The 13,060-nt window shown below is 35.0% G+C and overlaps 1 protein-coding gene across 1 annotated transcript in view; it reads right to left on the bottom strand.

Annotated features, from left to right (window-relative positions):
* Positions 1–3,703: 3,703 nt before the first annotated feature.
* LOC106460966 (metabotropic glutamate receptor-like) overlaps positions 3,704–13,060 on the bottom strand; it is a gene marked incomplete at its 3' end in the record, with an annotated part of 23,088 nt that continues 13,731 nt past the window's right edge. Inside the window, exon 2 of the mRNA XM_013920727.2 lies at positions 3,704–5,719. Coding sequence (XP_013776181.2) covers positions 3,704–5,045 — 1,342 coding nt within the window. The remainder of the gene's footprint in view (positions 5,720–13,060) is intronic.

Genomic DNA, 13,060 nt, shown 5'->3' with positions numbered 1-13,060 from the left:
TTATTTTCTGTAATCAACTTTATCTGTTGCTAGATTTTCTCTTCTGGTATGTTTGTTATCTCTTCCCGCGGTGTAACAGTTGGGCGGATTCTTGTACTTAATGTTTTTCTTGCTTTTTCAATGATTGAGCACGTGTAAGCAATGCAGTGTTTCCCGGAATTTATGGAAGTATTTCATCATTGAGGAAAGGAACGAAATGGAAGAGAAGATATTATTTAGGTCTGAAATATTCACGCCACACTCATATCACGACCCGTAAATATTCACATAAGGTCTTATGAAGAACTGAGTCATAGTTTATTCATAATGGCTATATCTTTAATTATTGATATGTTGTTTTATGAGCGTTTGCTTTCATTTACCTGTCTGATTCACAGAAGATTTACCTTCGCATTGCCCGAAACGTTTTTAGGCATTTGGTATTTTCATCTTGACAAGCATCATACGTGACAAATAAGCTTTAATGGCTACGTCAGACTCCGCTGTTTAAACATCTCATCTATAAATGCTAATCAGACGAACAGCAACCACACATTAGAGCCTCTCATCTGTGAGGTTACTTTTAATCTAGTAGCGGGATTGTCACAATTATAACACTCGCACAATGGAACATGAGGTCAGTATTCGAAGGCAAATTGTTGCTCGAAACTTGGACCTTTCAGTCCGCAGACCGGCACGCTAACATATAAGTAACGTTAACTATCATTTACGATTATTGATATTCTACTAAGAATGGTAACATATAGAATGGGATATTCATCTATCATCTGAACATCTGAGAAATAATCACATTAACTTCCACCTAACAGTTTCCAGGGTCAAGTTAACATAGGACTAATGGCAGCATATGTGGATATTTTAAATACTTTTGTTTGTAGTTATGATTTGAACATCTCAAAACTAGTTTTGTTTGTTTGACTGCTTTAAAATGTTTGTATAAAGCTTCATGAGAGCTATCTGAAAAACTAGATGGAAGACAGCTAGTCAAAAGCATCCACTGCCAGCTCTTCTGCTGCTATTACTGATCGAATGTTGAGATTTGACCATCATTTTCATAGTACATTTACAGTTTCAAACTGAAGAGTGCGTTTTTGTGCACCAGGACATTAACCATGAATCTTTCGATTCATAGTCCGCTTACCACTAGGCAACTCCAGTTTCAAAATTCGTTATGCAAAAACTGACTTATAGCAATAAATGCACTTCTAAGATTGGCGAAGAGCTATGAATTGGGTTACATATTAATCAGGTTATTGTGTTATCTCTCAAACTAGTGACTTTAATTAACATTATGATACTTGATATTCTACTGAATATAAGATGATGTAGTTTTGACTCATCTGTTACGAATTGCATAATGGACTAGCTGTGCTGTAATCATTGTAAGAGTGGAACCCTGAATTTTAATGCTATAACACTCAAGCTTCCCCGCTAAGCCACTAGAAGGCAGTATATATATATATATATCTTTCTGACGGCTTGGTATCACAAGTTGTAGTGCAGAACTGGTTGAATCAATTTAAATTAAGTTTAGTAAACAAACGTGATTTGGACTTCCAAATATCGAATTTAAATGGATAAGCAAACAGACGAAAGCTTATAATTCAGTAGCTATTTGCTAGCCATTTCAATTTTTACTGTGTGAAATCGACGTGAAACAAAATTGACGTTTAATGATACTGGCAATATGGGTGCTCGTACGCTACGGTCATTTCAATTATCATCCTTCCTACTAACTTAATGCTTACTTCATGAACTTTGATCGTCCATATTCTGTAAACCTGTATATCGAATGACGCACATGCATGACGTATCGCTACTCAGGAACTGCCTGTACTTGCCGTCCCTAAGTTTGAAGTGATAGACTAGAGGGAAGGGAGCTAGTCAACATCACCCACCGCCAACTCTTGAACTACTCTTTACCAACGAATAGTGGGATTGACCATCACATTATACCGTCGCTATGGCTGAAAAGCGAACATGTTCTATGAGGGGATCCGATTCCGTGGCACGCAGATTGAAGTTGGGCGCTTTACCCACCAAGTCATGCCAGGTATACTTGTGAAGTCAACGAAATAAATGCAGAGCGTATTGCTATTACTTTTGCTAGTTATAATTCAACTTACGTTCATTAAAAGCCCTTTGATGTCATTAAAACATATCCAATCAATAACTATCTGTGTACTAGCGTGATATTATCTCTGGGTGATGTAATGACAACCTAGTATTTCAAAATCAAGTAACTAAAATCGTTACTAATGGGCGTTACATGATCGGAGTGTTTCTGCAGCTTAAAACGCAAAACTGATAAAACACAGAACAATGTATTGAAACCCCATACATGAGAAAATACGATGTATTCCCTCCTAAAACATCACACAGTTATGTGTTTTCTTATCGCCATATATACATAAAAAACCTGCTTGTGTCACCCGGTTAGTCAGCGGTAAGTTTAGGGACTTTCAACGCTAAAATACAGGGTTCGATTCTCGCGGTGGATAGATCCCAGATAGCCTAATGTGTAGTTTTGCGGAAAGAAAAATAACACCCTGCTGGTAAAATAGTTTACATTCAAAATAAGCATAATTTTTACTTCATAGGTTGTGAGATATCAAGATATTTAAGAGTTTTCAAAGTTGTCAATTAGAAGTAAGATAAAATTCAGAGTGTTCCTAGATTGTGATGTAGTGTCATATTTACCAAAACTATGTGTGGTAACAGTGCTGTTCTTTACTCACCACAAGTAACCTGTGTTAATAATATACATAGATGTTAAAATATATAACAATATTGTTACCAGTTGGCTCTTTCATGTAGTTTAGCGAATTCAACATTTAAAAAACTATATTTTTTTACCCTCAAACTTTTATAGGATTCTTGAAAACTGTATATCTTAGTGATATGAGGTAAATCCAATAATATCCTGAGTCATACACTTTTTACTCAAGAAAAACAATAACAGAATTTAGGATAAAAATTTCACAAATAATTGAATATCCCACAAGGTTACATGATAACTATTGAAACCAGGCAAAGTGAGGATCAGTATTTAGTTTTTCAAAAAAACTGAAATGTCATCTAGTAACCAGGGTTTTCAAATTACACAACAAAAACAAGCCTTATTGGTTCTCAAAATAAGACTTAAACAAGCCACTTCTTACCCAAACAACCTTAAGCAATGTCATTATGTTAAAAAGCTATAGTATCACAAAATAGAAGCCAATAAATATTAAAGCGACTGTAAAGAAAAAGAAGCTCAAATCCGCGAGAAGTACGCGGACTCGGCAACACTGCTAGTAACTCAGATCGACAGTAATTTTTACTTTGTGATACTTTTCAGGATGACTACATAATATCTTTATAACACTTGGTGTCCAAGTCGAACATAATACTATTCGCTTTTTCTTATAAACAACACAGATTACTTAAAGGTAACTAGTTTCCTATTTTGACCACCGTTATTTTTTCTTGTTGTTATTCACTTCAAACCTTAACCAATAAGTGAATCAATACTCAAAAACAGTAACTCAAACAGTAACATTATAATATGAGAACAGGAAATCAAGTTTACTAAACTAGGACATGCTCTTATTGATTTATGGGAAATTTTTTCTGTAGTACAGGAATATTACTAAAAATAAAAAACATTATATATTATACATTTGATAACTACCAGATTACTAAATGATCAGTTGACTCTTACCTATGAATGATACATTAAGCAAATAATCTCGATAGAATGTGCCGCCGTCTATTTCCCTCATTTCTACACAGTAACCTTTTCCATAAGGGGCACATAAGTCTTCCCAAACTCTATGAAGGGCGTAGGCAATTGCGTATACAGCATCTACAACAAACTGTACTTTAGACTCCTGCTTATAGCCGACACTTTCGTCTAGTCTGAGATTTGGTGAACATACAAGAAGAGTGGCGTTGATATCATTATTGACATTATGAGGGAGATTACAAGAGAACACGTCTTCCCAGTACTCTTCAAACCAAGGATTTCTTTGGTTGTTATAAGCGGTCAAATTTTGCATATACCAATCAAATTCGTCTATTTCTTTGGACTGTAACTCGACTGTGATGGCACCTTCAGCGACGTCTTCAATTCCTTCAACTAACTTATCCTGAGTTCCCCAGCCATCACTAGCTACCCAAGCAAACGTTCCAACAGAATTGGCTCGTTTGGCTGCTTCTAAAATACCTCGCGAGTCCTCTGCCCTGGTAAAAAGAACTACACATCTAGCATTAGATTTGGTTAATAAGTTCTTAAAAATATCATCAAATTTATCTTTAGAAGCCGAATGAGGGACCTTGTCATTCACAGCAATACATATGTTTCTTGCACGTGCTTCTTGCTGGAAAGCTTTCATCCCTGAGTCACCGTATTGACCTTCAGAGGACACAAGTGAGACATAAGACCAGTTGAAGCTTTGTACGAGGTCCACAAGCGCTAAAGCTTGGAAGGTATCTGGAGGAACAGTCCGAGCAAAGAAGTCGTAACGACTTTTGTCACTGAGCGAGGTGCCTGTGGATGCTGGACTGACTTGTGGTATTCGGAATAGTCTCAAAAGGTTCGCGACTTGCAGAGAAACCTCACTATAGGAACCACCCACAACTCCACTGATGGCCTTGTTACTGAATTTTAGTTTGGGATGACTACGATCTTGGCACTCAAAAGCTGAAGAGTCTACAGTATTAATGGACGCCCTGATGAACTCCAAGGACTGATTGAGGGCATAGCTGTCACTAGAACATGTGTCAAGGATGATAGCTCCAAGTTTTATGTTTCCCAAGATGGTTGGATCTTGATTTATTTTATCGATGGCGAACAACATGGCTTCTGTTCTTTGGATCCCACGATCCTTATTTATAAGTCCACATTTACTTTTTGTATTTTTTTTGTGAATAGGAAAAAGCCCTCCTAGTATGATGTCTCCTGAGATGTGAGCTTTCATACCACCGGCACAAATGTCATAAATAGCCAACCACAAAAATGCACTGGCGAGCAGTGCTCTCAAAATTAAGCAAATCACACTCATTATGTAGATGTGAAGTCTACACGTAGCAATAAAATTTCCTCGGTTTCTAAGTTCTTCAGTTTCGAAAAACGTCGGTTTTCTAGGTTAGATTGTCTTATTGTCGTCTTCTATTGTCTATGTTTACTTACAGCACACGTTTTGAAACAATTTAGTTAACTGTTATAATTATGGACTTGGTATTGTATGATTTTCTGTAAATTGTAGAAGAATTTCTCTTGCAGAAAACTATAGTTTCTAACAATGTGAATAAGAAGCAAACAAACGGTTATTCAAATGTTATTGTCTTTTACGCAGTATTCAGACTTTAGGCTTCCGCAGGATACCGAGTCAACCAACATATTACTCACGGATACAATAGAGTGACGCCGCTATCCAACTTAACTTGTAGTTCATTACTCAATGCTGCGAGATAGAAATGAAAGATGTGAAACTTTACGGGTAAAGCCTACATATCCTCTTGAGTCCAGTATAAAGGGTGTACTTGAAATGCTTGTCGTTTCTATGGCCACAGACAACCTCATGCTTGGCCCGAATCCTTGAATAGGCAAGGTCTAGTCGAGTAGAAATGCTTAATTACTGTCTTTGTAGGTAAGAAAAGAATGCCACTTCTAATACTTGAAGACGAGTATAGAAAGTCTTGATGCTCTCCGTCTTTTCCAAAAGCCTAGAGGGATCTAATAAGGAATACAAAATTAGTAAAACTCTGATGCATTACTAAAGAAACAATGAGTACCACGCTTATAAAAGTTAAGTTTCAGGCTATATTATTGACGAAAGGAACTTAATTAGGAACTAATAAAAGAACAACCCACAAAAGCAAAAAGGTTTCACATATTCAACATTCTTTTTCTCACGGCTTCTCTATTTTTTTCAAATACTCATTTCAAAGAAAATGACATACTGTACAAATAACGAATGTATCATCGTAACTGTTGCATAAGTTAGTGTTAAATAATTCAGAGAAACTATGCAAATTATACTTTTATAATAAAGTAATGTACATCTATCTGTGAACAAGCTTCTTCGCTTTAATTATTACAAGATCTGAAAAGTAATGCATCAAACTTAAACACTTTTATTTGGTTACAATAACTTCTGCCATTGCTGCAATAAAGGTTAGGCGTGACCTGGTGGTTAAGGCACTCGACTTGGGAGTTGCAGGTAGCGGAATCAAATCCGTCATCAAACATGCTCGCTCCTTTCAGTCATGGGGTTGTTGTAATATAAAAAGTTGTTGGTAAAAAGTAACCTACCAGTTGGTTGTGGGTGGTGTTGACTAGTTGACTTCCCTCTAATCTATTTTTCAAAAATTAGGGACGAATAGCGCGTAACTCCAGAACAAAATATTTTAGCCATATTTGTCAATAACTGGTCAAATGTAACATACAAAATTTGTCAGTCATTAAATGATAATTTACAGACTTCAACTCTAATTATTTTATAGGATGAATGTATAAAGCTTGTTATATTGAATAGATGTAAGTTTAAAACTATTGTTTTATTTCTTAGGATTTATCACCTTTTATTAGCGGATTAAAAATGAATGTCGTTTCCAGAACTTTTTACCTTGCAGAAATAAACCACGACAACTTCTAGATTTTGACGTTTTTATTAAAGATACTCGCTCATCGGAATTTTTGAAAATACACAAAAATTATCTTAATTTATTTAAAACAGGCTTCTTAAACAGTTAAAAAATACAATTTCCTATTTAGTTTCACCTTATCTAAAAGTCTTCTTCTGACAAGTTTCTCCTTCCATCAAAAAATAATTGCACATCAAAGTAAAAGAATACTGAATCTCCATTCAATAAGAAAATGCTACTTAGTGGTTCAGAAGTAAGGCTTAGCGCTAAAGATCGGGTTTCAATACCTATGGTGGACGCAGCACATATAGCCCACTGTATAGCTTTGTGCTTAAGAACAAAACAAAACAAACCATTAAAAAAATCAGATACTAGGTTAGAGTCATTGTTAATCAAATAAATGTTTCTCGGAACTCTTGAAGTGTTTTTACACCAGAAGTCAATAGGAAAGATAGTGATATTGATATGATAAGATACAGGATCTCCATTGATGTCAATTATTAGGAAAGATAGTGATATCAATATGATAAGATACAGAATCTCCATTGATGTCAATCATAGGAAAGATAGTGATATTAATATGATAAGATACAGGATCTCTACTGATGTCAATCAATAGGAAAAATCGTGATCTTTATATGATAAGATACAGGATGTCCATTGATGCCAACCGATAGAAAAGATAGTGACCTTGATATGATAAGATACAGGATCCCAATGATGCCAGTTAAAATGTCGTGACGATATTCAAGAAAGCACGAGCTTACTGTACGATTAGTTCTTACGGAAAGCAGAATCGGTCATTATTCACTATTGCAGGACTTCCTTTTTAATCGTGGGTAACAGTATCGTTAAGAATAACCCTATTCATTATTAAACCATTGCAAATATGTTACTGTTATATAAAATGTTCAGTTCTGACTGAAGGATAGAAGCCATTATTTAATGAAGACGACAAACAACTTCAGAAGAATGTTTAATTACTTGTACCCAACGTTTAGTCTTACGCCTTTATCAAGGGTCTATGAACGTCACAGGTTACCAAACTAATAAGGCTAATTTGTTTCATTTTGCACGTGGTATACATTATGTATATATTTTCCAATTTGTTTTTGTTACTAATAACAAAGTTTCAGATGATCTTTCGTTTATCGTTTCTTTTCCGAACAATTGCAAAACCCACATATTAATGGTAAACGTTTCTAAACATACGCCTATTCAATGAACGTTTACATCTATAACACAATAAGTAATTTCCTTAACAATAAGTCTTTAACCACAGACTTATGGAAAACATGCCCTTATTTCTCTTAATATTGAGCTCCCTATATGCAACTTGAACGTTCGACTCCTTAATCAAGCCTTCCATAAACCAGTTCATTTAATCCTCTAAGGTGTATAAAACTTAGAACAATTCTGTACTTGATAAGGCTCTAGATCTGTCTGGTGACTGGTAAAGAACATGTTTGTAGGATTATGTTCCCTCTGGCGCTTTCTGTCGACTAATACTCAGTGCGAGCTGCGTGAAACATATTAAACATTTAGATCTACGAATTGGTAAATATATTGTTTGTGCTTTCGTAGGGGAAAAAAATCAACTTTCACTATTAGCCATTAACCTAAGGCTGTTTGCCATTATCAACGGGAAAAATAAAGCTAATTTCCTTAATTGGATAAAGTGTCCTGAATTCTTTCTTCTTAGTATTTCTATCAAAATATGGCTAGTGAAGTAGTTTGTTCCTAGACATCTAACGCTGATAATGATGTTAACTTTATTCTGTGACCTGAAAGTTAAAAATACATAAACTTTTTTATGGGTTGGTATAAATAAATTATCCTAATCAACATTTACTGTGCAAATCGTCAAAAAAATCATTATTCATGACTAAAGTAAACTGTCGCCTTCTATATTATTTACCCAGTCCTGTGAATTTTATATTCATACTATAAAGACAAAGGGTGCAAGACTTTTCCTACCATAAGGTTCATTTTGATTAGTAGCAGTAGTCATGCTGGAAGTGGCTCATTGGTAAGTCTAAAGGGTTATAACTTTAAAAACTGGGTTTAGATTCTCGTGGCGGGTACAGCATAAATAATCCATTGTGTAGCTTTGTGCTTAACATCAAGCAAACAAAAGTATCAGTAAAAACTGGTTATTTTAAGAAACAAAATTAACATGTGAGTCAACGGATTGATTTGTATAAATGTTTAATTAATTAATTTTGTTACATAAATTTCCTCTAGGCTGTATGGTTAACAGTTATACAGTGTACATCAGGTGGCCCTGGTTGTTAACTAATGTGATGCCAAATTCCACCGTACAATGAAATTTAATGCTTCAGAGTTTCACGCTTTCTATACTAGGAGGTTGAGTATCTTCTTAGAGTAAGGATCAAAATTGTTTTTCATAACTTTCTGTTAAACATTCACAGTTTAAACTATCATACCCTAAGACTTCTAGACTATTCTATTATAGCCATGCATTGATTCATGCTTAGAGTAGGGTGTTTATCATGTAATTTACACTGATAGTGTCATTTATGTTGATCTTGCACATCAGCAGTCCAATAGCTAGAGTCAGTTTCTGCCAAATATTACACTTAAGCAAAGACTCACTGTTATATATATATATATTATAAGATGTTATATGGCCTGGCATGACGAGGTGGTTAGGGCGCTTGACTCGCAACTCGCGAATCCCCGTCCCACCAAACATGCTAGCCCTTTCAGCCATGGGGGTTTTATAAAGTGACGGTCAATTCTATTATTCGTTCTTAAAAGAGTAACCCAAGAGTTCGCGGTGGGTGGTGATGACTAGCCTTCCCTCTAGTCTTTCGCTACTAAATTAATGGAGAAGGCTAGCGCAGATAGCCCTTGTGTAGCTTTGCGCGAAATTCATAACAAATCAAAGTAATGTGTATTTGTTAGATTTGTTTTCATATTCAAAAGCCAAATTGTACAAGATCTATTCTTCTGTATCCTTGTTCTTATAATTCGGCTACGATAAAGTATATTTTTGGGTTCATTAATGATTTATTCAACATATATCTGAAAGTCAAAATCATTAAACGTTTTTACGAGCCATCACTAATACATAAATACCGGGATTTTAAGATCATTGGTTTCATCAGTGGGTGATTTCAAATTCGGTTTCTGTGCTAGTTTTTCCTTATCTGTTTCGTTCTTTTCTTTTTTTCATTTCCTTATCATCGTCTGCTTCTGAGTTTTCATTTCGGTCTTCCTTCATTTTAACTTATTATTCACTTTTTTGTAGTTTTTTTAGTCATTTCGTCTACGGATTATTAGGCTTTTATTTGAAAAACTATTGGTTAATGTTATGTGTTTGTGAGTGTGTACTGTGATTCTTCTTTTTAGTTCATACTGAATATAATATCCAGTTGCACATAAAACGAATCATAGTTCAATGAAACGAAGTGTTTCTGCGAGTAAATATTCTAACAGGAAGTGTTTCTGCGAGTAAATATTCTAACAGGAAGTGTTTGTGCGAGTAAATATTCTAACAGGAAGTGTTTGTGCGAGTAACTATTCTAACAGGAAGTGTTTCTGCGAGTAAATATTCTAACAGGAAGTGTTTTTGCGAGTAAATATTCTAACAGGAAGTGTTTCTACCACAATTCTGTTTATACGTAGGTATGGCCTTCTTGAAAAATGTCGATCATTAGAGCCTAAAATTTCAGAAAATTTTATCACTTGGACTGGTAGTGTATCATGTCGCGATTAAAATATAGCGTTTCTAAGAGACAAATCTAGCACCAAGACAATTCTCTGAATCTTAATTCAAAATATTTGCTGTAGAAACCTTAAATGGTGTGAGAATGCTTCTCTTCCCGTTGAAGGCTGTATAGACTTAACTTTATGTCAGATAAGGCTCTTGGAATTCGTATTGTTTTCATGTTCATGGGTTGGGTAACACTTTTTTACGTTGGGCTTCTAGTTAAAAAACTCTTACATGAACGTTTTTGTGCGTGGAATCTGGTTTCGTATTCAGCAGGATGATCCTCACTCATAAAACCCAAACTTGGCTGCACTATCTGCAACAGTCAAAGCTTCTTTCTTCCGGTTTTTGGTAAACTTCATTTGGTTTTGACTTTGGTTTAGGGTGAAAACCTTCGGCTCTTGCTGTTTTTGCTAAACCTGTGGTCTAGTATGTTCAGCCGTTAATGTAAGGATAGGCGTGACTCGCATTTCAGGTGTCAAGAATGTATTTTCATATGCTCTCTGAAAAATCAATCAACATTAATTTGGTTGATTACTCAATATTGAAATTAACTATCGAAAACTTTGAGGTTTTGGAGCTCGCCTAGATTTTATCAGTTTGTAGGTAATCACAACAGCTTCACTGTGATGAAGCCAGAAATGGTCTCGCTTTGTTAAAGCTATTCTTAGCCATTTTGTATCAGTGAGATAAATGTTCGCAAGCTTTTATTATTAATAATAGAATTCAAGAGAAATATGTGTCCTTTTTTAAGTGCTTTTAGACTAGTCAAAGCCAACTCAGGCTTCTTCATCCACCGAAGACTTACATCATCTTTGTCAGATACCTTGGTGATTGGTAATACGTTTTGAAAACTCCCCAACTTTTTTTAGTAAGCTCTGTACTCTTACCGCTTTCACAGTCGCGAAGTTGGGCATTATGACACTTCTGGTAACAATATGGCTTAGAAATATAACTTTAGTTTCTATTATGACCATATTTAGATTTCGGTTTTAGCATTAATATCAGTAATCTATGTAATACACATGTAGAATAAATATAAATGTCCCTAGATGTGTTTTTTTTTCTCCATATCTTAGTCTCTAAGATCAAGACCATTAATCTTTGGAAGGTCGATAAGAACCATAGTTACACTAGTTTTCTTTTTTACACGAATTATACATTCCAACCTAGTCACAACTGTTCTCAAGATCTTATCGACTTCGTATTCGGTAATCATGGAATCCTGAGCTCACGACAGCCAGTAGATTTGGTTGTTTAAACGGTCTTACATTTCCAATGCTTTACTCTGGGTATATATGCCGTAACATAACAACAAGAAGTATAAAGTCCTCCCGATGTGTATGTAGAAATTCCGATTAAAGTGTTTATTTTATTGCGTCAAGGAAAATATTTTTTAACAATGGCTTTAACTATACAAAGATCTTTTATATTAACCAAAACTGTACTTCGCCTCATAAAAAAATATTGGCCAGTGCTCTAATATGTGAAAGTGTATAATGTATACCAAAGTTAATAAAACCACATATTTAATATCTATCACTGTCCGTTCCATTATTACTAAGATTATCGCTTTAGTTCATGATGTCTGCTACAGTGTAATAACCTCCAACACTACAACTGTACGGTATTACAGTGCTTCTCAACTGGGTGAATGGTTCACCCAGGGGTTTTGTGTATTTCGTATTGTATTCATTCTAGTTCTAGTTGTTCTTCTAGATAAAGAATCTTGCATTTTCATTTTATACTTTTTTTCGAACTGAGTGAGTGAGGTGTTGTGAAAAACGTATAGGGGTGAATGATATTGGAAAAGGTTGAGAAGCACTGGAGGATTCTTCTAGTCTCCTTTGTACAACCATCACAACTAAAAACGTATGCTTTCTTCGCATCTTGAATCTCAATCCTTGAACCTTTTAGAGGATGTAGGGTCGTAAACTACAGTAGAGTAGCCTATCTATATCTCTCTAGTCTATCTTATAGAAGCACTGGAGGATTCTTCTAGCCTTCTTTGTACAACCATCACGACTAAAAACGTGTGCTTTCTTCGCATCTTGAATCTCAATCCTTGAACCTTTTAGAGGATGTAGGGTCGTAAACTACAGTAGAGTAGCCTATCTATATCTCTCAAGTCTATCTTATAGAAACATTTGATTAAAAAAGAAAAGCATTCATTTTTCTTAGTTTGTATTTATCAAACTATTCTTTTGGCCAATCTTTTCCCTTACTCAATGATGTAGAGGATATTGGACTGTAAGCTGTTAAACAACTTTAAGTGTTCATTTAATAACTCTCATGTACACCTACTTCTACTTTGATTGTAAACCTTGGAATGTACTGTTGTATTTTGTACAGTTGAAAACTTTTAAATCTTGGGCATATTTCGAGCAGCTGGTACAGGCCTTGCGACAAAACATTATGCATTCAAAGTTGAAAATAGTTTTGTGTCTTTAACAGAATTTACTAAATACATTCATTTCTTCTAGCTGTATGTTTCAACACTCAGAAGAACGTTTCTCTAATCTGGCAATGGTATGTTTAAACAGTATTTTTTAAAGAAATATCTGGAACAATGAGTTTTACTAAGTCATTTGAATAAATAACGCATAATGAAATATTTATCGCACAGATAACGAACTTGTTAACATATCGGGAGAAAACAAATCAATCAGTTGCGAACGACACTTTACATAATAC

Source organism: Limulus polyphemus, unplaced genomic scaffold (genome assembly GCF_000517525.1).
Source record: "Limulus polyphemus unplaced genomic scaffold, Limulus_polyphemus-2.1.2 Scaffold871, whole genome shotgun sequence".
Lineage (NCBI taxonomy): Eukaryota > Metazoa > Arthropoda > Merostomata > Xiphosura > Limulidae > Limulus > Limulus polyphemus.
The sequence above is the reverse complement of the archived record's forward strand: the minus strand, read 5'-3'. Positions and strand labels throughout refer to the sequence as shown.